General features: G+C 36.9%; 4 protein-coding genes across 7 annotated transcripts; 2 read left to right on the top strand and 2 right to left on the bottom strand.

The window, feature by feature from the left end:
* Window positions 1-101: 101 nt before the first annotated feature.
* On the top strand, window positions 102-2,298 carry LOC139768317 (uncharacterized). Of its 2 annotated transcripts, XM_071698390.1 has the most exons (5): window positions 102-235; window positions 340-869; window positions 963-1,200; window positions 1,286-1,452; window positions 1,810-2,298. In XM_071698390.1, the coding sequence occupies exons 2-5, from the start codon at window positions 640-642 to the stop codon at window positions 2,144-2,146; spliced, it is 972 nt and encodes a 323-aa protein (XP_071554491.1). In that variant the 5' UTR covers window positions 102-235; window positions 340-639; the 3' UTR covers window positions 2,147-2,298. The 2 variants fall into 2 exon arrangements, with proteins under 2 accessions (XP_071554491.1, XP_071554490.1); XM_071698389.1 differs by having other exon boundaries at window positions 102-869.
* LOC139768306 (myogenesis-regulating glycosidase-like) lies at window positions 2,121-5,137 on the bottom strand. The gene is made up of 6 exons (XM_071698363.1): window positions 4,982-5,137; window positions 4,658-4,789; window positions 3,571-4,431; window positions 2,934-3,457; window positions 2,655-2,811; window positions 2,121-2,497 (listed from the first exon to the last, which is right to left on the bottom strand). Exons 1-6 carry the CDS (start codon window positions 5,001-5,003, stop codon window positions 2,310-2,312), a joined length of 1,884 nt encoding a protein of 627 aa, XP_071554464.1. The 5' UTR covers window positions 5,004-5,137; the 3' UTR covers window positions 2,121-2,309.
* A 1,229-nt stretch (window positions 5,138-6,366) lies between these two features.
* On the bottom strand, window positions 6,367-13,206 carry Mat89ba (nucleolar protein 6 Mat89Ba). 2 transcript variants are annotated; one of them, XM_071698349.1, is made up of 12 exons: window positions 13,083-13,206; window positions 11,116-11,685; window positions 10,571-11,045; window positions 10,199-10,480; window positions 9,846-10,119; window positions 9,462-9,756; window positions 9,103-9,327; window positions 8,555-8,989; window positions 8,248-8,408; window positions 7,638-7,891; window positions 6,963-7,372; window positions 6,367-6,762 (listed from the first exon to the last, which is right to left on the bottom strand). In XM_071698349.1, exons 2-12 carry the CDS (start codon window positions 11,623-11,625, stop codon window positions 6,499-6,501), a joined length of 3,585 nt encoding a protein of 1,194 aa, XP_071554450.1. In that variant the 5' UTR covers window positions 11,626-11,685; window positions 13,083-13,206; the 3' UTR covers window positions 6,367-6,498. The 2 variants fall into 2 exon arrangements, with proteins under 2 accessions (XP_071554450.1, XP_071554449.1); XM_071698348.1 differs by lacking the exon at window positions 13,083-13,206 and adding an exon at window positions 12,316-12,863.
* A 114-nt stretch (window positions 13,207-13,320) lies between these two features.
* On the top strand, window positions 13,321-23,324 carry LOC139768298 (uncharacterized). Of its 2 annotated transcripts, XM_071698347.1 has the most exons (15): window positions 13,321-13,719; window positions 14,309-14,462; window positions 15,131-15,807; window positions 15,877-16,053; window positions 16,289-16,668; window positions 16,855-17,130; window positions 17,243-17,608; window positions 17,686-17,932; window positions 18,014-18,225; window positions 18,307-18,445; window positions 18,593-18,846; window positions 18,922-19,090; window positions 19,167-19,333; window positions 19,513-19,562; window positions 20,128-23,324. In XM_071698347.1, exons 1-14 carry the CDS (start codon window positions 13,321-13,323, stop codon window positions 19,529-19,531), a joined length of 3,636 nt encoding a protein of 1,211 aa, XP_071554448.1. In that variant the 3' UTR covers window positions 19,532-19,562; window positions 20,128-23,324. The 2 variants fall into 2 exon arrangements, with proteins under 2 accessions (XP_071554448.1, XP_071554447.1); XM_071698346.1 differs by lacking the exon at window positions 19,513-19,562.
* The last annotated feature ends 514 nt before the right edge of the window (window positions 23,325-23,838 follow it).

The raw sequence follows: 23,838 nt of genomic DNA on the forward strand, positions 1-23,838 counted from the left end.
GCAAGTGCAAGTGCTATCTTATACGAACAATGTTTTCTAAATAAACAAGGTTCAACGGAAAAACCTATTGGAAACCAACATCAAAAATCTTATCTTGATTTACAACTTAAATTGCAATATATTGGACGTAGAACAAAATATCTTGGTCAACTCCGACACGGCAATAAACTCCAACAATTGCGTATCTAGCACTCGAATGAATTATAACGAAGAAAGTATAAATAATGTTGACCAGGTAGAATAGAAACTTTGTTTCATCAATCTTCCATCCCAATGATCATATTATAGCAAAATTGATAACAAAAATGACATGTAATTTAAAATAATGCCCAATTTCAGAGGTGTCTACAGATTGAGTCTCAAAGAAATCCTATAGTGGCGATTTTGGAAACTTTAGTGTCAAAAATCTTCCTAGCGAAGTAAAATGCACAACAGAATGTAAAAATCCACTTTTAAAAAAGGCGTGTTAACTGAGTGAATTTCGTTTGTATCGAAAAATTGAAGCCTCTTTTCCGCGATGCCGATTGGTTATCTCGATGCGTTGTGCGAGTTATTATTTGCAGCTGTCATTGTATATTTTGACAGTTGTGTGTATCAAGGGTTAATAGTGTAATAGTAATAGCATAATGTTAAAGCTAAATGGCGCGCGCGTCTGTAATGTCTAGTATCAATAAACAACCCGTTGATTGCCAATGCTGCAAACATCAGACGGATAAAGTTACGTGTTCGCGCTCGTGCGATGGAACGCTCTGCATTAATAAGAATCATGTCAAAGGCGTAGGATCTTATCACTGCTATTGTCTACGCATTTCACTTGTGGCAATAACACTGGCTTCTGAAACACTATCTGGACGAGAAATTGAATTTCGGTTTGTTTGATTTTAATGTTTTTTTTTTTTCCAATTAAAGGAATATAATAAGGTATATGTTCTTTTTTTTAATGTAATATAATCTCTACATAGATTTCATCATCCAAAAACTGAAATCATGTCAACGGCATACGCGAAAATGCCAGACTTATCCGACAAGAGAGTTAAATTGCAAGATATTGTATGTCAATTTAACTTTATATCCGCGCCAGACGAAATAAAACAATTACTACAATCTTTCCCACCGAAAATTAGTATATACGACACGAACGAAGGTGATGAATTATCATTGTTAGTACTTGATGTAAAACCGTTATTTCATCAAGAAAAGGTAATATTAATGTTATATTTATAGAGAATTGCACATGTATCAAAAGGGATCTTTAACTCAGGATCAAACAGCCTCCTTGTTGCAGGAGGTAAAAATTCTCGATGAAAAATTAGACAATGCTCAGAAGGGGAAGGAATTTTTTAGAGAGCAATGGGGCAAAGCGGTTCGCGAATTACACAGAATGAAAGTGGATTATCAACAAGCTATGCAAGTTCAAATCAAGAATAGTAGGGAGGAACTAATGAGCGCGGAGTATGTTATAACACTATTTTAACTAATTTTCTTTGTACAAGGAATCTCACTTCAGTCAAAGTCCTACTGGCAAAATTTTAGATAAACTGGTAATTGAATTAAAACAAAAATAATAGAGTATCTTCGTTCTTCGCGATATGCATATGTTAAATATAAAATTTCTTGAAATGTTGGTGATATTGAGTCATTTTACACGCTTGTACCTTACATTTTTACAAAATCTAATCGTATAACGCCGTCACAGTTGAAATACTCAATACGTTTTGAATATGATTTGACAGAAGTGGAACATCTTGTACTTTGATATTAACAACAATTCCATTATATGACTTAAATTTTCACTTTTCTCGCATGCAGCCTTGCAGAAATTTTGTCTGCAGATAGAAAAGCTTTGAACAATGATCAAATTTTGCTGAACGAGCTGCAGAAGGAGATCGATGTGATCAAACCGAAACAACCCTTCGCTCCGGAAGAAACCTACAATCAAATATTTACGACAGCCGACGACATCTGTTACGACGTTCCCTGTAATAGTAATAAAACCGTTTGTGATAAATCAGAGGAATACAACGAGCAGTTGCGGGCGCTGAGAGAGGAACGCGAGTCCCTTTTAAGAACCGGAAATTACACAGCCGATGACGTAGTAATAAAAAAACTTAACGCAGAGATTCGATCTTTACTGGTAAGCAGATAGCGAATTTATTTCCAGCTTGGCTTTCTCTAATCAATATTCAATCTTTACATATGAAGAGAAAGCATACACATCTCGAAACAAAAATCTATGACATGTTGCAAGATAATTTATATACATTTGTATAAATAAATATTTTATTGAAATCTTTTTAATCCTTTTGTATTTATTTTTCTCTTAAAAAGTATGGAAGTACGTTTAGGGGAGCAAGATAGTCCGTCAGCCATATCGGTCCTTTATAAGTCTTGTCTCGATTCACATCGTACCATTTTCCTTTAGGTAGATAGATATTGCGACTTTCGGCAGCCTCTATGGTCACTGGAGCAACTAGTATATTCTCTCCAAGAAGATATTCTGTAATTCGATTAAGCAGCAACATTCTATTATGTATTATTTACAGATCACCTCGTGTGTGCTTTCCAGATTTATCAAGAATATCTATTTATGAATAAGTAATAGTTCATATGTTTGGCAAATCTGGAATACAATCTTTACATTGTTACGAACTCACCATCATTAATCTTGTGAGCTACCGGGTCAAGCGGATCAATCCACCAAATAGGTGGATTTACGGGAGTGCCCTTTTCGATAGCCTGCTTCATGGCGTTTATAATTTCGTCGGTATAATTGGCGTGCAGTTCGGTATACTCTCGGCAGATCTCAATGGTCTAATAAAATGCAGATGGATATTATTTTTTTCGCAATGACGTGTTTTGATTTAAGAAAGGTATTCGTTAATCTATCGTACAGCAATTCATCCATCTCGGATAGAATTTTCCAGATTACTCACTTCATCGTCATATTCCCATGGCACGAAAGAATATTGCAACGACGGCATGAAAACGTTGGCCTGCAACCATCTAATGAATATCTCTTTGGATGGGTATTCCGTTGCGTTGAGCGAACCGTCCAGGTAGCCATTGCCGCCGATCATGTCCGGCAGCACGTGGACGTATCCGTTGAGATTCATCTGCAGCAGCGTCGTGATCAGCGTGGGCAGACCGTTATTCCACGTCCACCTGGTGTCCTTGTCGAGCATGCGAACGAATATCGGTAAATCCTGGCTGCGCCATCCCACCCGCACTTCAATGCTATCGTCGAAGTTGGTGGCGAGTGTACGAACATATTTTTCCGTGTATATACCTGGCTGCAACGCAGGCGAGGCGTTCAGCCTCGCCACCTGCGGTAACCAGGACACCTCACCGGCATCGAACTTGAAGCTGTCAATGCCGAGGGCTTCGAGACGCTTTAATCGCGCCACCCACCATGCCACCGCCTTCGGATTCGTGAAGTCAATCGTGGCGGCATCCGCACCTGAAGAAGACACAATTAAATTGCATGAAAATAATTTACTAGAACATTTGCTAATAAATGCCAAGGTCCTTTTTTTTTAATTTCAGGAACATCGTTTCTAAGCCAATTCTTACCCTGCCACCACGACATCTGAACCTTTCCGTCGATGTTTTTGACGAAGTAAGAGTTGTTTAGCGCGGTAGAGTATGCGGGCTCGCAGCCTCGGTTGATGAACGGATGTATCCACAGGGTGACGCGGAAGCCTTTGCTCTTCAGTCGTTTCGTGAGAGCGCGGACATCGGGAAACTTGACGGGATCGAACTCGGCGGAGCCGTAGCAGGTCTCCCAGTTGTCGTCAATCTCGATCTGACTGTTTTTGAAATTATGAGCGACGATCTCGTCCGCGTAGGCCTCCACCCTTTTCTCGGTGACGTTGACCTTGTACCTGGCCCAGGTGGACCATATGGGATGCTGGATCATCCGTTTGCTGGGGTGACCTTTTGGCTTACCCAGATGGTTTTCCACCGCGTGCTGATGAGCAATTCTCGGATTCGGGAAGACACCTAATGTGTAGTTGAGCTGGATGCTGTCGCGATGCTGATAGGGTGCCTTGTTCTTGGCGATCAGGCACAGGTACTTATCCCGATAATTATTCTGATCGATGAATAGCGGGTTTGTCTTGTTCACATAGATGTAAATCCCTTTACTGGATAGCCAGTAACGCTCGGCTAGTGCCATGTTTTCAGGATGCGTCGGCACATACGGCTCCTCCTGGAAGTACATATTCTGCACGGGCCAGTGCTGGTACCGAAACTCCGGCCCACCGAACCATTGCGTGTCGTCAGTAAGCTGGAAACAATCGATGAGTTCACCGGCGGGATCGGTGAGCGTACGGGTGATAATGACGGTTTCGTTTTCGGTATCAGTGTCAATGTTCGTAAACGTTCCGGGCGATTGACTCCTTGTGAAAAGGTAATTAACCATGTTCGTGCCGTCTGAAACAAATATAGCATTCATTCAAGTAGCTTCTTCATTAGAATCTATAAAAATTAAACTGCAAAGGTATTAATTAACAAGAGAAAACATTAGCTTGCGACAATAATTAAAGAAATAACTTGGCAAACGAGCGCATATGTGTTGCGAAATTAATAGAAATTAGCAGAAAAATTTAACAAAATAACATGAAGAACATAAAAAGTTATGTATTATATTATAACTCACCATTTTTCGTAAGATTGAGAACCGTGAGCTTATCATTAAGTTCGTCTATCCTGAGAACGCCATTTTTGAAAGGAATTATTGAAACTGCTGTGGCAGCAGTGAAGAATAGCAGTATTATCAAAGAACGCATCGCTAAAACAATTATATTAATACGTAATTATATTAATTTTCTTAGATAATACAAATGTCTTAAAGAAACATTGCAAAAGTGTTTAGAAAAGATGCTGTGCAGATGTATAAGGTGCGTATATGTCTTTCGGATCAGATACGTTGTTTATATTTTTGTCTGTTATTTGATTTTGATCCAAGAAACTCTATACTTACTGCTCCGTTCCAACGGTTGCATTTTGCTTAAACCATATCTGACGACTGAAGCGGCGTCGTTTATACCGTCGGCTTATATATATACACTTGCTCAACGACAGAAGTGCCTGCTGATATTGTTATATCAGCACGAAGTTATATCAATCATGTCCAGTAAATAGATAACTAAAAATCGGATAATAAATCAGGTAATATACCTAGTTTTTATATTGTATTTAGAAGAGGATAACATTACTAGAAACATTATGTAATATGGTGTGATATCCAATTTCTAATTACCAATATCTCTGTAGAAGATCAAGTTGACTCAGCCACAAGACTTCATAAGAATAGAAAATTAATGACAAATAGTCGGATACCTATTTTTTTTATCAATGTTTTTAACCATTTTTCTCAACTTGACACATGGAACTAATATATTCACGCCTTCAAACGACGAATAATGTTTCAATATTGTTTTGATTCATCGACTCGAACGGACCTTGTTTCCAACGAACATTGTTTTCTATTCGGTTATTACATGAATTTAATCATCATGATTCTTTGTAATTTTTAGCTTAATTTTCTCTTCTTCCTTATTAATTTTAATCTTGATTTTCTTATTCCTTTTTTATATTAAATTATTGTTTACTGAAGAAGTGTGCAGTCGAAACGTTAAAATTTTAATACACTATTGTAAATAAATTAGATTTTATTTTAAACCAACATCCTTCTTGTGCTCATAAATTGGCCATTGACTTTCTTACATAACTTGATATATTTAATGTACGATAAGTTTTAGCCTATCACAATATTATCATGAATATCAGATATTTTTTGCGATAAGCACTATCTATGCATTTATTACTTATCTATGAAAATATGTCCCCAATAGATAGTAAATATGTAATAATTGTTAACAGTGGAGAAAACAAGTTCGGTCATAAGAAATCAAGAGAGATTACTGCCGTATTAATTATCGCTTTTACGATTTAAACAAGATAACATTTAAAATATCTTATTATTTTACTTTGTTATATAAATTTATTATGCAACATTTATTAATTTACTGCTCACCATTTTAATCCGAAGTAAAAAATATAGCACATTTCGAAATATCATGTTAAAGATACCAAAATACGTTCGTATTTCGCTTGACACGCAGTAAGATTTAACCTTGAATTAGAGAGAAGCAATTAAAAATACATCCGTTTTGCGCGACGCGATTATTCCGGCCAGTAGATCGTGCAATTGTTAGATAATAAAGGAAAAAAAAACTCGTCGAATTCATACGAATATACCATATTTTATACGACTATTATTTAACTCAAACAATTAGTTATTACGAAACTAAAAATGAGGAAGTTTACTATTCATCTTCCTGCTGATATTGTAACAAAGATGACTAAAATATAAACAAGTGTTTTATTTTTACGGTGCTTTAATACAATATCTCGGTAGTTTAATAAAACATTTATTTTCTATATTTACAAAATATAAAAATCTTGCTTTTCGCAGATCTCGAGATGATCCTTTGCCTACGTAGTCGACTCTGATGTCATCAAGGAAAATCTTTTGTTCGGAATATCGATCGTGCGTATAATACCTCTCCCCAGAACATAAAAGTCCTCGATCATCGTTGATACGTTTAAGACGAGTTTACCGTCGGCGTCGAGTTTCCTGCAATTGGCATCCGATACTTTGAAATCTTTACGCTCAAGAACGGTGGGTTTCAACAGAACGGCAATCACCGAGCCACCATAAGTATCGTGGAAAAACAAGGCATATTCCCCATAACCGTCCTGAAAACGAAAGAGACAGTATAGAACGCTTCGAAATATTAGATATTTAATAATAATGATTAATTTAGATATTTAGCATCTAAATCATATAAGTTGTTTTTTTTTCTTTTTTGAAAGCGTATATGTATGCATCGATTCAATGAGATTTACAGTTACTTTAATTGTTAACAACTTATTAATAAGTTATCCGAGATACTTACTCTTAAATCTTTCAAGAAACATTGTACAGGATCAAAATCCACGACTGGAATCTTTTGAAGAGAATGAGTCTTGTACGGATGTAGATCTACGATTTTGGTTTTGCTGGGCGCATCGACTGCCTGCAATCTTCTTGGAATCATACTTGACTTCAAATGTAATAAACAATCGTATTCCGAGAGCGGAGGACGGAACATGGGTTTTACATCCAGGATTGTGTCATTGAACAACAAGTTGTCGAATAATTTCAGCGATTCCTTTGCAAGCACGCTTATACGGTTTAAAATCAACTGCGACGGCGCTTTCCTGGTCCACAAGGATTTCTGTTGATCGTAAGGGGTAGATACGAATAAGGGTGGAAGAGAACTGCGAGCTGTACCAAATAATGTTTCTACGGCGACGATTTCCTCATCTGTAAAATTTAACATCATACATCGTACATTCTCTTATGTAACAAGGTCAGAAGCGATAATACAGATTTTGCGATAATACAGAATTTGAAGTGAAATTATTTCCGCTCGTTATCATCTTTATCTATCTAAAGTCAACTTTGATTTTAGTATCAATTCATTTTTTCAATGAAGTGATAATTTCACGATAATGCATTACGGAAATTCACGTTTTAGAAAAATAGAAAAACAGAAAAAAACAGAAAATATATTAAGATATGGACTTACTGGTCATTTCGCCGTTGAAATTAACAATGACGGGATCAGTGTTCCAGTGAGCTCTCGCAACAATTTCGAGGAACCGTAGAAATGCCACTTGCGGCGTCTGAGCCGGCTTATACGGCTCCGGTGCGAGGTACAGCGATGCTATGAGCAATTCAATCACAACTCCTGGTATGTGTGTGTCGTCCAAAAGCTGCGCCGATAACCATCGTTTCGCCAAACAGCAGGCGGGACCGAACGATGGTTGCTGAGAATGCAACCTGAAAGAACGAGAATATCATATATATTGTATATCTTTTTATTTATTGCACATGATTCATCTATTGTACGAATTATTATAGAAGCATATCTCTTATTTATAATCCTCAATATCAATAAATTTAGTTAAACTTTTGGTATAATATATGAAATCTCAAACAAAGTATGATTTTTTCTCAATCATCTTAGAGACTACTATTAATTATAACGTCTCTTATACCACGAAGTCCAAGAGATATCTGCTGACGATTAAATTCGAGGGAAAAATTATCATTCAGGAAAAATATTTTCAAAAATAAAAGGTATGCTCCTTAACATTCTATACAAATTATCCTAACAAGGATTCATCAATTCTTACCCATGCAAAGCACTACTCAATTTCGGTAAATAAAACAATTTGTTTTCCAATTCAATGGATTCCTCATTGTCTTTGTATTTAATTACTCCATTCTCCTTGACTTGTTTCATTAAAGCAATTTCCTTCTGGTGCGCCACTTTTAATCGAAAAACGAATCCGTCCTAATAAGAAAGAAAATTTCATATTACATCAAGAAAAATGTGCTGTTATAAATGTAATACTACAGGATATTCCCATTTAAAATACAATTAATATTACAAATACGATACTATTATATTATACTGTTAAAATAATCCATCATATTAACCTGGTACACATCTACATAAGAAGGATTGGCCTGCACTGTCAGTTCATGTTGAGTCCTGAGGCATTCCGCGATTTGTATGTGAAACGCCGCCTTTGTCTTCCTAATGGCTTCCAGTTCCTCAGGCCATTTCCCGCTAGTCGATAACTGTAACGTCGCATCAAGCGCGTGAACATACACAGGGCATTTCGTGATGTTCTTTGAAAGGCTCAAACAATTTTTTTCCTCCTCGGTGACACCATCGGTCTTCCGATGGACAGTAGCAAGCGGCGGAAAGATTTCCGCGTATCGGAAAACCGGGCTCGAGCCCTGCACACCATTTATCGTCAAAGGCATATCCTTCAGCGACATCAAATTCTTTTCCAAAGTGTTAAAAGCTTGTAGAACCTTTAACGTAGCTTCTTCGCCAGTGCCGTATACGAAGTGCGTTATTTTGTACTAAATAAAAGTATATAATCATAAATTACGTGAAATTTAAAGAACATAACGATAATTTAAAACAACGCACTTTAATTGAAGATGATTATGTTAAGTAGCAATTGTAAAATTACCTTGTGCAACTTTAGCAAATCTTCCATTTGATCCGCGACATATAAATAATGTTTTTTGAGGATATTAAACTTTGCTTTCAGCAGAAACACTATTATCTTCTTACATATTATTCTCTTGTCTGTGAGAGTTTTGCCTTTCGACCAAACCACAGCCTCACGAATGGTTCCGTCTTTAAATCTGCGTAATTCAGACTTATCGCCCCAAAAATTTCTAAAGTCAGTTGCCTGCAAAATAAAATACAAAGTCTTATATCTTGTGGCATGTAATATAATAATAAATACTTTAAATGACAATTATTATATATTCTTTACTTTATTATCGTATTGTTTAATGCATTTTATTTCAATGAGTTGCTTACGTCTGGTAGATTAGCTTCAGGTCCTTTGTCCACGATGTCAAAACACGTTTCAGGATTCAATTCTAGTCCAATAACGAGCTTCCCAATACTATCTGGCATCACCTCAGTACATTCCCATTCCTTGCATATATTGGGTAATACGCATAATCGATTAATCCTATCCTTTAGACCTTTCTTCAGAACTTCAAAAAATAATTTAATCACCTGACTACGTTTGTCAGGCCCGTAATTCAGTTTGTCGTCCACGCTGGATTTATCATTCACTACTCTCTCTAAAACTGACTTATCCTGAAAACTGCACACATAGGAATGATAAGTTATTAAAATGGATCTGGCGCTCTCAAGTACATAAATTTTATATTAAATTCTCTTCATATAAATTACCATAAAATATGATCAAATGCTCTGTGAAATGGTACATTTCGCATAAAAAGTGCATGAAAGCTATCCACATGTATGTTGTCCAAATGCTTCAGGCACGACGCCGCTTCTCTCTGTACCCACGACAAGGTATCCTTCGACAGATTCGCCGCGAAATTGTAATAGCCGGTACTATCAAGAAAGACACAATCGTAATAATTGTGATAATGGGACACTTGTTTCTGATTATCTTTGTCTTCGCACATGGTAATTCCGTTCTCGCACCAATTTTCCTGTTCTATGTCAAATAATACAATTAACATCTTGGATAATGTAAGAGAACAGCGTAATTTAATTGGCAACTTTTTCCAAGATACCTAGGCAAATCCAGACATTCCGTACAATCTGATAGCTGCTCATGAAAGTGTTGAGCTTTTTCTCGCGCAGCAAATAGATTACAAACATTGTGACGATGTGGCCAGTGAAGCCGTCGTATCCCTTGTTCAATTCGCGTTGGCGCAACCATATTTTCAGTAGGATTATACCGTCCCTCAAATTTGGATATGCTTTTATTACTTGCGCGACTTCGGAATTTGTCCTCGACATCACTAGGTCGCGCAATACCAGAGAATTGTAGTGCGAAGTGGGCGGTAAAGATGCTGTAGCAAAAAAGACAATACAATATGAAAAATTAAAAACACTTCCATCGATCTATGTAAAGTATTATAAATCCATCATGTAACTCTTACTGTCTTCCATAGACTTCTTGTTGAAATACCATCCTGGCCTAACGCTATTTTTCTCCGGCAGAAATCTATTCAACTTGAAGCTGGTTTCCTGCGCGGATACGTGTATTACTACGTCCACCTTCTTGTTCAACCTTCCGCTGGGTCGAAGCTTCAAGGAAGGTGTTAGATTGTCGCCGATAAATCTCTTGCTCTCGGCGATGTCGCTTCCTATAATCGACGCTACGAACGCCAGGTATATCGCTCTTTTTCTAAAATATACATAGTTTTGATAATCCTGCTTCCGGAATAAAGTAGCCGGCATCTCCACCATTACATCCACGGTAACGGTAGGACCGAGAATACACCCAAAATCGTAAGATCCAACCACGCTAACGTTGACCGGCTTCAAGAACTTAAAAACGCTCTTAGTTTCTTTTGGTATATGCGGCACAGGGATGCAAATGCCCAGTTCGTGATCCAAATTATTATTTACAAGCTGAAATACATCAATATAATAAATCAAATATTATTTTATTGCCTTATATCATGCAGTTCAATTTACTAACCGGAACTTCTTCAGTCTCTTCGATAGATTCAATCGCTGCCTTCAACTTCCCAAACCAAATCTCAAATAACGCTTTATATTTATCTTTGAGCCTCACTTCGTTGAGAACCTCTTCGATTTGTAATCGGAACAGATTCGAGTGAAATAAATTCTCGGTTTCCCTAAGCTGACCGAGTTCTTCGACTGTTGGTTGCTTGTAAAGGCTGTTTTCAAATTTTTTCTTCTTCTTGGGCACTGCCTCCGTTAACTCGTCCGTGACTTTCTTCCTCTTCTTCTCTGAATTTACTGCGTGAGATTCAGTCTCGTGACTGTCCAGTTCTTCTTCTTCTTCTTCTTCTTCTTCTTCTTCTCCTCCTTCTTCATCTTCTACTGAGTCCGCATTGTCAGATTCAGGATCTTCATCATCGTTCGTGTCTTCCATCAGATCTGCATTATCAGATTCAGACTCCACTGGATCCTCATCGTCAACCTCTGAATTTACTGTACTTTCGTTGTCAGATTCAGAATTCATCGAATCTTCATCTTCAATGGCACATTCAGCCTCGTGCCTGCTGCTCTTTGCTTTGCTCGACTGAAATTATTTATCAAATGTCTTATTTCTTTCATTTCTTCCCATCCAAACATCATTACACATTAAGAAATAATATTTCAAAATATATCGGTACCTTAGAGGTAAAGAATCATATCTCATTTTTGTCGAAATGGAGTTAATACTTTTTCAACTATACCAGGAGCTTAAATTGTATAATGGTAAAGGGCAGTAAAGGGTCTTAAGTCCATTATTACTAATTCCCAAGATACAATGTTTAATAAAAGTTGTACTGGAAATTTTCATAGGAATAAGGAACTTTAAACCCTGTTTTCTCAAAATTTATAATAATGGAGATTCTTTACTTCTAAAGTACAGATATATAAATACACTAATATTCAAATTAACATAAATATTAATTATAAACAGTAAGTGTTCATAAATCATCACATTAAATAACAGTTTAAATTGTAAACGTTATTACATATCAAGGAACAATATGTCTAAATTAAAATACATACAAATATACACTAATACTTTAAATTTAGATTTAACAGAAAAATTTGTAATTGATGTAGAAATGTAAAACAATTTGAGAAGGTTATAGAGTAGGAAGTCCGACTCGATGCCTCGCCGAATAAATAAAGATTATAATAATAGAATTTGGTGTACCCTCGAAGGCCCCTTCATTTTCCTCGCGCTGCTGCGTGACTTAAAAGGGTTTTAATTCTTATTCGAGCCTCACGTTGCAAAACACACGCCGGCTACCTCAACGCGTCACGCCACATGCTCACACATGCTCGATGCTCGGTGGTGCTCGCCATGCTTTCCCAGCACGTGATCAAATTCACACGTCGCGACATCTCTCCCTTATTTCTCTCCCTAAAAGCCCGCGTTTCTTCGTCGGTACGGAAAACGCTCGACGAAGAAGCTTTTCAGATTACATCCTGATTACATCCGGATGAGAAATAAAATGCCTCGCATCGCGAATAAAGTATCTCGGAGAGATTGAGAGAGATATAATTTACGATATTTGTGAAAGAAGCATAACCAACGCTGGAACCACCGCGTTTCAATTAGAACGCACTGTTCCGCGAAGTGATCGCAATGCAGGTTCCATCCCGCTTTTCCGGTAAAAGTCGTTGCATAACGGTCGATCGTTAATCGCGACGCTCTCACTTTACCCCCCGTCATTTTGACGCCGCCGTTTTTTTTTTCGCGCGGAAGGAATTAATTAAGAAAAGACTCCAAAAAATAAAATTCTCGAGGGCGCGACTGTTATCGGCGGATGCTGACCCGCGACCCCCCCCCCCCCCCCCCCCCCCGCCGGTCATGTCGGTGTTGGTCGGTGTCGACGGCGGTGTCAATGACAGCTGGGCCGCCGATGACGGCAATCAGCAATGTCGCCAGTCAATGGCGTACGCGCACAATAGGCGCACCTGTGTCGATGTGTCAGAGCCGGACCTCTGCAGACCTCGGCCGTTGTATCCCGTTTTCGCGTGACGCCTCGAGCTGCCGATCCCGCGATGATGCGCCGCGCGTAGGAGTGGCCCCCGCGTAAGCGAGTCGCGCCGAGCTCCGGGGAGTCCGGTGGAACCGCGGCACTCTCGACGGGGAAACCGTATGCGTCGTGTTTATATCGTCGTTATTCGCGGATGTTTACGGCTGGCATGTTAAATGGCAATGAACATGGAAGTGGCGGAGGTGTCCGGGGTGGCGTCCGACGACGCTAGCTCGCCGGGGGCCCAGGGCGGACCGGCGACCCTCGCGAGCGAGTCGTCGCCGTCGCCGTCGCCGTCGCCGCGCGCCGGCGACGACGCGACGGCCGAGGGACCCGTCAACGCGCGACCGACGACGAGCGACGACGGCGCCGCGACGGGGGAGGGACGCGAGGAGGAGGATCCCGCGAGAAGCTCGCCGCAGCCGGACGAGGGTCCGCGCGTACCGCCGTCACCGCCGACCCCGTTGGCTTTCACCATCGATTTCGGCAACAACAAGGAGGTGGACACGGCGAGGTATCAGAATCTGTTCGAGAGGTACAACGCCAGGCACAGGCGGAACCTCTCCACGTCCAAGGTAATCGAGGATTCCGTTGTTTTTGACATATGTTTCACATGAGTAGATATATTTGAACGCGTTCAGTAAACAAACTGTTAGCGTATGCCAGCAGTGGCCAGCAGTTTGCCAACGATGGATTGAAGCAGAACGTTATAGCAGATTGACTTCGACTGCGTCCACGTTAAGCATGTTTTGTCAGCGGAGACCATGCTGTCGACGATCTGACAGCAGATTGCCAGCAGAAACCAAACGGAATCAATTTGTAATCATTTAGATGAATATTATATTGTTCAAATTGTTAAAGTGACAGATTCTGCTTGATTTCTACAGTCAATCTGTCATCGCGTTCTGCTAACAGATTCTGTTATTTTTCTATTGGCATTCTGCCGACAAACGAATTTGCAGCAGACTTGTTACGAAATTTGTTTTTGACAGATTTGGCTATTTGGACAGTAAGCTTGAACGTTACAAATGTCTTTTTATAATAGAATATAATTATTTTGTACAAATTGTTGTTCTATGTAATCTTGATGTGATATACGAACACAAAAACACATTAAATATTGCGGAGCTTTACATAAATTATATATTGTAATGATGTTTTTAGGTAGAAGTAAAATCAAAGAAAGCGGGCACTATACTGTCTCCAAACTTGGTGCAGAAGCAGAAAGTTCCTAGCACTCATTCGGAGGGTTATTTTAGCAGCGAGGATGATACAAAGCGAAAAACTGACCAATTATCAGAAAGACTTAAACAATTAGGTAAATAGATATCGCATTTTTGTTTCTCCTCTCTTTTTTTTCTGAAGAATAATTCCGTTCAATATTTACAATTAATGTATTTTTAATTGTAAAAGGTCAAGGTTTATATTGCAATTATTACTTTAAAATAAAATGTATAAAAAAGAATTTGTACTATATAATATTTAAAGTTAATTGTGAAATTTATTATTAAATTTTTATATTGAGAATAGTCTGATAAAGGCATTCAGTTCCAATACAGGATTTTTTCTCTAAAGTGAATCCTGTATTGGAATTGAATGCCTGTGATGTATGAGTCATGGTGAAGTCATGTTCTCCAGGCTTCTTAATATTCCTTACAAGTGCCTTCTACCTATCCTGAATGATGTAGCCTGCTGACATATTAATGACTCTGGTGTCATAACCGTTCCCATGTTAGGAATTATGTGTGATTGTTCTCCAGAAATTATGAAGAATATCGACAATTCTTCTATCGTCATTTTTGTAATAACTCTACTGTTTTCAAGATGATTTTTCAGAAGACATACATTGTCCCCAAATTACAAATACTATAGAAACCAAATTAAGAAGAATTGCATACATATTCATTTTTATAAATAAATTTTTGTAATTTTGCTTAAATCTTATTCGATATTAATTATTAATTCGAACTGCATATGGTTCTTTAGGTGTCAAGAATCCTTTAAGAGCGCATTCTAGCACAAAGAAGTCTACGAATGAGCATGTAGCTCCCTCTCATCAAAATAAGCAGTATTTAATGACAAGGTCCTGTGATGATGAATTACGTCACAGCAACAAGCTGTCATCTCAAGGCCTCTCTTTGGAACTGGAAACCAACGAAAACGTGTACTGGACATCCCAAAGGTCCGCAACGATAAATGATTTAAGTCGCATTCAGATTAGCAATTACGACGATGACGAAAATGAGAAGCGATACACGAAGAACATCGAATATATCGACGTTAATCACGAGTGCAAGGAAGTAAACAGTGTAGAGGACAACAAAGTGTCTAATATGAATTATCTCACCGATGAATTATCGCAAGCTTTCAATATAAAGAGTACCAGTGAGAGAGAGAACAATTTGTCCGCCGATCAGAGAGAACAATTCGTCAGTTACGCGATGGATCTGAACGCGGACGATATAGCGGATACAAATCTAGATGCGTTCAACGTCAGTAACGTCGACGCTAATTCCGATGGTGCGGTGAGCGAGGCTGGAACGTACACGATTCATAAGGACTATACGGACGAGGAGAAAGCGAGAATGGATATCGACAAAGTTTTCAGCGTCGGTGTTCTAACTGAAGACGAGAGCAACGAGGCATACGTTCATAATTTTAAGGTAAATAACGTCTACAAGTGTTCGGCATGCGTAACGCGCGCAGATGTTTGAAATAATTTTATCTTACAGATGAGCATTTCGCGCGATAACAACGCATGGATATCGGAATGGGCTACTCAAGTAGCGGAGCATAACTCTCTCCCTCCGATAATAGGCGGCTCGACAAGTCGTACGCCGCCTCTGAGTCCCACTAAGATACCATCTCCAATTCACACTAGATCTCAACGAGCGACACGTAGTCGTTATGTATGTATCGCGCATTTTCAAGTATATAAAAATGATAAAGATATCTATAGGATAGCTATAAAATCTATAGACAATAACAAAATTTCTATAAAATAGCAAATTTTTTATATTATACGTAGTGTCTCTCGATAATTATAAAAATCCGACATCTTTATTACATTAATGTTTTTTTTTTTTATTGTCTTGTGGCTTTTCGTTTTTTCTCCTTTAAACATTTTTATTTTTTTGCTCGCAGGAACAGTCGCCCGACAACAATCTGGACACGGATGCCCGGACGGACTCGTATGTACGAATAAAAGAAAGGCTCGGTTTAGTTTCAAGTCAGCATCAAATTATAGACTCCGGCGGAGAGTCCGATGAAGACACCAGCAATAGTTACAACACGCCGCCTAACAGCTCACAACGTACACCTGTACATAGTACCGTAGTTAGACGCGGCAGCTTGTCCGAGTCGTTGTTTCGGCGAGCGAACAGCAACGAAAATAGGCGAAGCGTCCGAAAATACTTAAGTTCAGCCAAATCGAAGACTACTGATACTAATGTAGAATTACTGAAGAGCCCGTCCCAGGTCTTGTCGCCTCTCCATTTTGAGAGAAGAAGTAGCTCTCTAGATAGGTAAATGATCCATTTCACACTACATTCCAATAAATTAAGCTGTTAACAACAAAGATAATTAGCATTAATTAACATTGTACGTAACAGTTTTTGCGAGTGGCAAAATATATAATTTTGTAACATAGTACATAGATTATTATCGGGTTTTTTTACACTTTATAAGAAACCTATTTTTTTGTAATGCAGGAAAGAATATGCTTCTGATACAACGGAATCTAATACGTCCAGAAGAAATAGCGCGAAGTATAAGGAAGACTTAAAACATACGAATAGTCCCATTTTAAGCCGTCTCAGACCACCCACACCCAAAATTGACCACCCAAAATTGACTAACAGCCCAATTGTGAGCCGTAAAGCTACCGCAACGAAGATTCTCAGTTCTCCTATGTTAGAAAGACCTAAGCACTTGGCGAAACCGTCACAAGCGAAAAATATAGGATATTTTACATGCGTCGAAAATAGGTACATATTTTTCATGTTTATTATGTTATATATATATAACTTTAAAACGTCACGCTTCAACATTTGATCTCAAAGTGATTAATATGTCTCACATATGTTAATTCTTTTATAGTCCGTATATGCTGAGAAAATCCAACAGCACCACGAACTATCATGAAGGAACCAGTCATTTTGATAAGGATATGCCTCTTAAAGCGCCTAACATGCTACGAAACAGTCCAGAACTTCAGCGGCATCTCAATATACAAAGATCGTCAAGTAACGCGAGCATTAGGAACATGAAGTCGCAGAATCTCGTGTCGCGTCGCAGCAGCTTCAACAGTAGCGACATTGACAGAATATCGTCGAGAGGAAAGTATGCCTCTGTTGTTGCCTCCGATAGTAGTAGCGAAACTGGTGAACAACACAGAAAATCTCCTCTGACGCCAATCTCATCTGGAATCAAGCTGAATAGGGCTTTCAGCATAAGAAGAGCAAGGTATCCTACGTAAAGTATAAGAATTTCGGGAATCTGCTTCAATTTCTATAGAAAATTAAGAATGGAATGTATTACAGATTAAATTGCGAATCCGATACAACGCCGAATACAACCCCTGAAGAAAGGCGTAGAAGAGCGCAGTCCGAAGTTAAGACTGTAGCACCTGTGAACAAGCAACAAAGTTATCATCGTATTCGTACAAATAGTGTTGGAGCGCACAGTAAGGAATCATCGAAGAAACCGGAGACAACGAAATTCAGAGCGCCGTCTATATCCAGGACCGATACTGGGAGATTTAGTATGAGAGCCCCGAAGCCGACTCACGTAAGTGTCACGTCTATACAAGGGACTATTTTATTTGTAGAATATTTTAAATATAGGTTTTTTGTTCTTTTTTTTCTTAAGCATCCTCCCGGTAGCCAGAAAACTAATCAGAAGCCAAGTAAAGATCACAAAAAATCTGGTAGAAGTAATTCCTCTCTTACGTCCAAGGAAGTGGAGTTTCAGAATTGGAAGAGGCGGAAAAGTTACGATCCGATGAAAGCAGCGGCCGAAGGGAGAAAGAAATTAATAGACAGTACAAAGAAACATCACAGTACCGAGGACGGTTCTGGCAAGTGAGTATACAGAAACATATGGAGCGTTTAAGCGGGTAATAAACATAATTCAGTTTTCGAAAAGTGTGATGTGTATTCCAGCCATGACAATTCCGTGCTGAGATCTGCAAGTTTTCACGGTACAGGAGGTGCTCTCTCATTAGCCAACGATTGGTCGGATAATGAATTAAATTACTGTTACGAGGACAACCAAGTACCACCTCCTAGTAGTCCGCAGCTGGTACGTTTTGAGATATGCGTGGATTATAATTAACCCATTAGTTATATTAATTGACGAATTTTAGCTACTCTTAGCTAATCTTAATAAACTATAAACTATAATGAACAATTGTGTACCAAATACTTTATAAAATCTGTAATTGATTAGGAGAGCGACAGTGATTTAGAAACTTCGTCTTATCTGCAAACAACTCAGAATGTCGTATCCGCAATGTCCGCTCGCATGACGGGATACCGTCCTCCACTCGTTTCCGACAACGAGAGCGACGAAGACACGAGTCACAGCCTGCATCAGAATATATCGAAAGGATTACGCCATCCGAGCGATACGGAGAGCAGTGACGAGCAGCATCCTATACCGCAGTCTCCTGTCTCCAGTAGTAAATACAACAAAGAATTTAGGTGCCTACTCTTTTTCTTTTTTTTTTACATTTTGATAATATTTCTCTTACATATCCAACTGTTTCTCCTTTTTAGTTTGCGTAAAGCAAAATTAGATCTGCAACGAACAAAACCCGTGTCTTCCAATGTGAACAAAGCTAAGAATTTATCACACGATGCTTACAGCAAATCTGAGTCGCTTTCTAGTATCAATAGAACTGATTCTGGACGACCTAGCGCGCGATTTAATAGAGGTTTGAGCATGGTAAGTGTAATGTGTCTTCTTATTTTTAATATATAGTAAGATTTATCATGTAACATAAATATATATATGAATGCAGGGGCCTAAAAGCAAACCAAAGGAACCGAAAAAGCCCTCGGCGCCAAATGTACGCGAGGTCGAGATGCAAAATTGGAAACGTCGCAAGAGCTATGATCCCATGAAAGCTGCTATGGAAGGACGGAGAAAAGCCGGCCTGGCGAAGAAAAATGCAACTTTGTCACCGAGGTAAGAGTCGTTGATTCAACTTTTCATAAAAGAAGAAGTGATGTACGAGGAATTTTTCTAGACAACGCAAAAATCCAGATGTCTATGTCTCTTGGCCTTTTGCATTGTCTAGGATACATTATTGCTCAACTAATTGAGAAGACAATTATTTTACTTTACTTGTTATACTTTGTTGTTAGGACCGATAGCGATCGATAATCTAAAAATATCGTGGCAAAACAAGCAAGTGGTATGGTACAAACTCATTTGAACATTTTACATAGATTCTCTCATTTTACATAGATTCTGTCAAGAGGTACATTTAATAGATGTTTTTCACTTTTCAAAGATATAAAACACTTTTACTGACGAATGCTTGTTTTTTTTATTGCACTAACTCAGAGCTCCTACCAGATTAAGATTTTAAGAATAATAGAAGAGATACTGTACCTGTGTTCTGCATTAGTTTATCTATTTTAGTGATATGATGCTTTTGCACTTTGTTTATTACCCATCTAATCTCTTACCATTTATAGTTGTAGCAAACGATCAATAAACCCCATACTTATTTCTATGGAGAAAAATATAGTGCTGTAATTAATTCTAAATACAGAAGTCTAATCATTTTATTTGTCTAATATTGAGATTGCGTTTAATTTGATCAGATAGTCTAATTTTAGCAATGATATGATATGTAAATACCCGTTTACAAAGTTTGCCCTTTGATAAAGAAGGGCGTAAACGAAATGAAAGATTTGTTTCTTTACTTGTTCATAATTCAACTGCATTCTACTTATACTTCTATCTGATTTTAGCCACGTAGCGAGATCGCAGAGCTTTCACGGATCAGTAGGATTAGCAGTCAGCGATTGGAGCGACGAGGAACCGGTCATGTCCGCAGATGAAGGCCCACTTTACTAAAATTGTCTCAAAGTTAGTGGGAAACACGAAAACGAGCACATATGTGAAAATAAGATAAAACCAATTACAAAAATTCTTATTATATATAAAAAGTGCAAGAATAAGCGAATTTTACAGGATGTTATAGGAATTAAGCACTCCTGTATCTAAATATAAATCTATTGAAAAGGATTGTAGCGAGCCAAATAATTAACTGGAGAAGTCTTTTCTATATTATAAATTTGTGGGCTATCGACTTATTCGATTGCTAAATCCTGAGTTACAAAAAATGCGCTTCCTAAAAGTGATACTTAAAAAATTATATGCCGAAATTTACGATATTAGTATTGAAACGTCCAATTGTTTGTAATTAATTTGTACGAGATACTCTTTCTTCACAAATTATTTCGTACTTTTTATTACAATGTAAAATGAAAAATATTGCCTAAATATAGGGATAAATATATTTCATGTGTACAATAATATTAAAAAGAAAAAGAAGATTAATAAAGGAGACTCAAGATGTTTTAATTATCAAGCGAGAATATAATAATACGGTATTCAAATTATAATAAGGAGTGCTAAATAGAGAAATATATGTGTGTCATTGGTTTAATTATGATTGGACCAATCGTGTAGCGTTTATGTACAAATATTTTTATCTATAAAACGTATTTTGTTTCGCATTGGTGCAGGCGATTCGTCTAATTATATTTACTTGATAATTTTATAAAGTGTATTTTTTTATTTAAAACGGAAAGAGCAAAAAACTGTATGTATAGATTCGTGTATCTTTCTTTATCATATTACGGTTGATCAAATTATGTAAGTTACGTTGCTTGTTATAGCGAATACAATCTCAAATTGGGTACTCGCGATTTCTTTCTGCTAATGCAATTATCGACACAGAAAGAATGTTGTGCTAAAGCTCTCTTCCAAAGCGCGCAATGAATTGTAGTAAATATTTTTCCTGTACGATAATTTAATGTGATCATGAAAGGCTTTACGATGATCTTAATGATTAAGGTGTATATATCACTATCGAGCGATTTAATTGTACATTCTTTCTCTCGATTTTTACGTAAGAACTAACCGGTATGTCTGTCAATTTGGTTCGGAGAAGTTGAATTGTCTCTGTAACATACTCGACCAGATAATATTAAATAACACGGACATAACATAAGACATATTTTATACTTGTTCAAAGGATTGTATCACCTGTTCATCATATGCCTGTTGCTCTAATATAAATTCGATGAAAATTTTATCTGAATTTCCTGGAGAATTTCGTGAAATTTATACAAGTTCGTTGTGCATATCGTAAGCATGATAAAGAGTTATATTAATGTTCCCTTTATTGCGTAATTCTTAGATTGTTCCATCATTTTAAAGCAATTTCTTTGCATTTTCTTTAATATCTCAGCGTTAAAAAAATAAAAATTTAAATTGAGAAATTTATATTTTTTTCATCGCGATACAATTTACAATTCATTGATTTGCGATACTCTTTCATTGTGGGATTATGCAATAAAGGTCACAGAAGAATGTGATACTACGACAGGATTAGAAAGTTATTATGTATGAGTTAAATATGATAGTAATTTGAATTTCTTTGTTAGAACTTAATAGATAAATGTATGATAGTTTCCTAATTAAGTTTCCATTACATGTTCGGTTCTAAAAATGTTTAATTCTGTAGTGCTATGCAGAATCTGTTAATAATATTGCAAAGATTATAAAAATATGGTGTGCTTCTATCATTAAAATTCAAATTTACTTTTAATTATTCGATTATTCATAAAAAATATTATTTCCAATAATATCTTTTCAAAATTCACTCTTAAATTTACAGAACTGACACTCGATAGAAAGAATCTATTACATTTTATGCAGTAACATGCCATGTTGGAAGTTACAATTAGTTTTTCCTTTCTTTGTTTACAAATTTATGCGTATAATTAAAATATCTCACGAACGTACAAACTTCTCATAATGTTCTTAAACACATATTCATTTTTTATCCTTTCTTTAAAAAGAAATGGGCTTCCAATGTGCACACACAAAACACGAATCACTATATATTTTCAAGATAGATACATCAAAATACATGGCAAGATATATTGCATTATTTTAATTTTGTATCTGGAAATATGAGGGTCATTAAAGTAAAAAAAGACCGTAATTTCATTGCTCTCGCGCAACAAAGAGAAATCTCAATTATTTCTAAATACACTTGCCGCAGATCCTCACCTTTCTAGATCGATTTAGCAAGCAATAATTTGTAAACTTGTAAGCGTTTTTATTTTGTCAAGGAATCTTTTAAGTAACCGATTATCAACGAATCTTAGTTTTTCTTTTATCATTAATGATATTGTATATCAAAATGTCGTCTTATTAATATGATCTGAATCGTTTATTTCTATGCTATCTACACATAATTGCTGTTATTCGCATAATAGCGTACAAAATGTATGTGTTTCGCATCCTGTTTTGTCACAGAAAGAAGCGCGTGCATATATATGTAATAACAATGGGATATATTTTTGTATATTCAGAGCCTACAGCCGTAAGCGCGTTAAGTTCCAATTCTACAGTTAATTAACTTTTATTAGAATATGTACACGGTTCTTTTGCAGAATGTTATTACACGATTGCGAAATATAGCATCCGTATCTTAAGAGCGTGTCAATCGATCGTATGTATCGTAATAATATATAAGTGTAAATCGCAAAGCAGCCGTTTGTTCCTTTATTTGGGAAAAGAGCGTTGTGTTAAAAAAAAAGAAAAAAATCTGCAAAATATTGTCAAGTGTTCGCCAAGTCGCCTGACGATCAAATCAATTTATCAGGAACTGGAACCTCATATTAGCATTTCATTTCAATTTCTTTTACCTTCTATCCGTGTATATAATAAGTGTGTGGTATACGCGTTTAAAACTTGTACAACGATCATTTACAAAGACTGAGACTGAATTGCGGCAACAATTCACTCACTCCCGACTTTTTTTCAGATCATACTGCTATGTTCATCGTGCGGATGAAAAAAAGGGAATAAAGTCGGAATCTTTGGACTTGTGCAATATTGAGAATAAAAAGTTATCAAGAGTATATAATGTTTCTTTATACGACTGTTACTTCATTCGCGTTTTATTTTAGTTTTACTAGCTCGATCTCTTTTCTAAACATTTTCATCACAATTCTCATTCTTCTCCACGTACATATATTAATATTCATAAACGTTAACAAATATCAATTATAATGTTAAAAGAGAGATCTTCATGCTCTGTCCAGCGAATAATGCACATACATAAAATATTAATTTTGCTATAATATAAAAAGTAACTTTATTAATACTTTAATAAGCAAATAGTTTTTTTTTTGAATAACAAAGTAAATTTACTTATCGCAAGAAAAACTTGAAAAATAATGTGATGCATTTGTACAAGATAATAATTCAATTGTGCCATGTAATATATAAAGAGTAATGTTATTAATACTTTAATAAGCAAATAACTTTATTAATAAATAAATAAATAATAAGTAGGAAAACTTTGTCAATAGTAGAAAAAATAACAAAGAATCCATAAATATGCATTTTTTAATGTTGGATTTTGATTATTTTTCTAT

The sequence above is a fragment of the Temnothorax nylanderi genome, unplaced genomic scaffold, assembly GCF_030848795.1.
Source record: "Temnothorax nylanderi isolate EJ_2023f unplaced genomic scaffold, tnyl_v1.0 TNYL_tig0015_pilon, whole genome shotgun sequence".
Lineage (NCBI taxonomy): Eukaryota > Metazoa > Arthropoda > Insecta > Hymenoptera > Formicidae > Temnothorax > Temnothorax nylanderi.

What these genes read in the sequence shown, in the direction of transcription:
- LOC139768317 (XM_071698389.1), top strand. Translation starts at nt 640, where the DNA reads ATGGCGCGCGCGTCTGTAATGTCTAGTATCAATAAACAACCCGTTGAT. An exon ending in GGACGAGAAATTGAATTTCG is followed by an intron (nt 870 to 962) that starts GTTTGTTTGATT and finishes ATCTCTACATAG; the next exon opens with ATTTCATCATCCAAAAACTG. An exon ending in GAGGAACTAATGAGCGCGGA is followed by an intron (nt 1,453 to 1,809) that starts GTATGTTATAAC and finishes TCTCGCATGCAG; the next exon opens with CCTTGCAGAAATTTTGTCTG.
- LOC139768298 (XM_071698346.1), top strand. Translation starts at nt 13,321, where the DNA reads ATGGCAATGAACATGGAAGTGGCGGAGGTGTCCGGGGTGGCGTCCGAC. An exon ending in TTTACATGCGTCGAAAATAG is followed by an intron (nt 17,131 to 17,242) that starts GTACATATTTTT and finishes ATTCTTTTATAG; the next exon opens with TCCGTATATGCTGAGAAAAT. An exon ending in TTAATAGAGGTTTGAGCATG is followed by an intron (nt 19,091 to 19,166) that starts GTAAGTGTAATG and finishes ATATGAATGCAG; the next exon opens with GGGCCTAAAAGCAAACCAAA.
- Mat89ba (XM_071698348.1), bottom strand. An exon ending in CTGAAGCTAATCTACCAGAC is followed by an intron (nt 9,328 to 9,461) that starts GTAAGCAACTCA and finishes TTTATTTTGCAG; the next exon opens with GCAACTGACTTTAGAAATTT. An exon ending in GTTTCTTGAAAGATTTAAGA is followed by an intron (nt 6,763 to 6,962) that starts GTAAGTATCTCG and finishes TTTCGTTTTCAG; the next exon opens with GACGGTTATGGGGAATATGC.
- LOC139768306 (XM_071698363.1), bottom strand. Translation starts at nt 5,003, where the DNA reads ATGCAACCGTTGGAACGGAGCA. An exon ending in TCTCAATCTTACGAAAAATG is followed by an intron (nt 4,432 to 4,657) that starts GTGAGTTATAAT and finishes TATTTGTTTCAG; the next exon opens with ACGGCACGAACATGGTTAAT. An exon ending in TCAGATGTCGTGGTGGCAGG is followed by an intron (nt 3,458 to 3,570) that starts GTAAGAATTGGC and finishes TGTCTTCTTCAG; the next exon opens with GTGCGGATGCCGCCACGATT.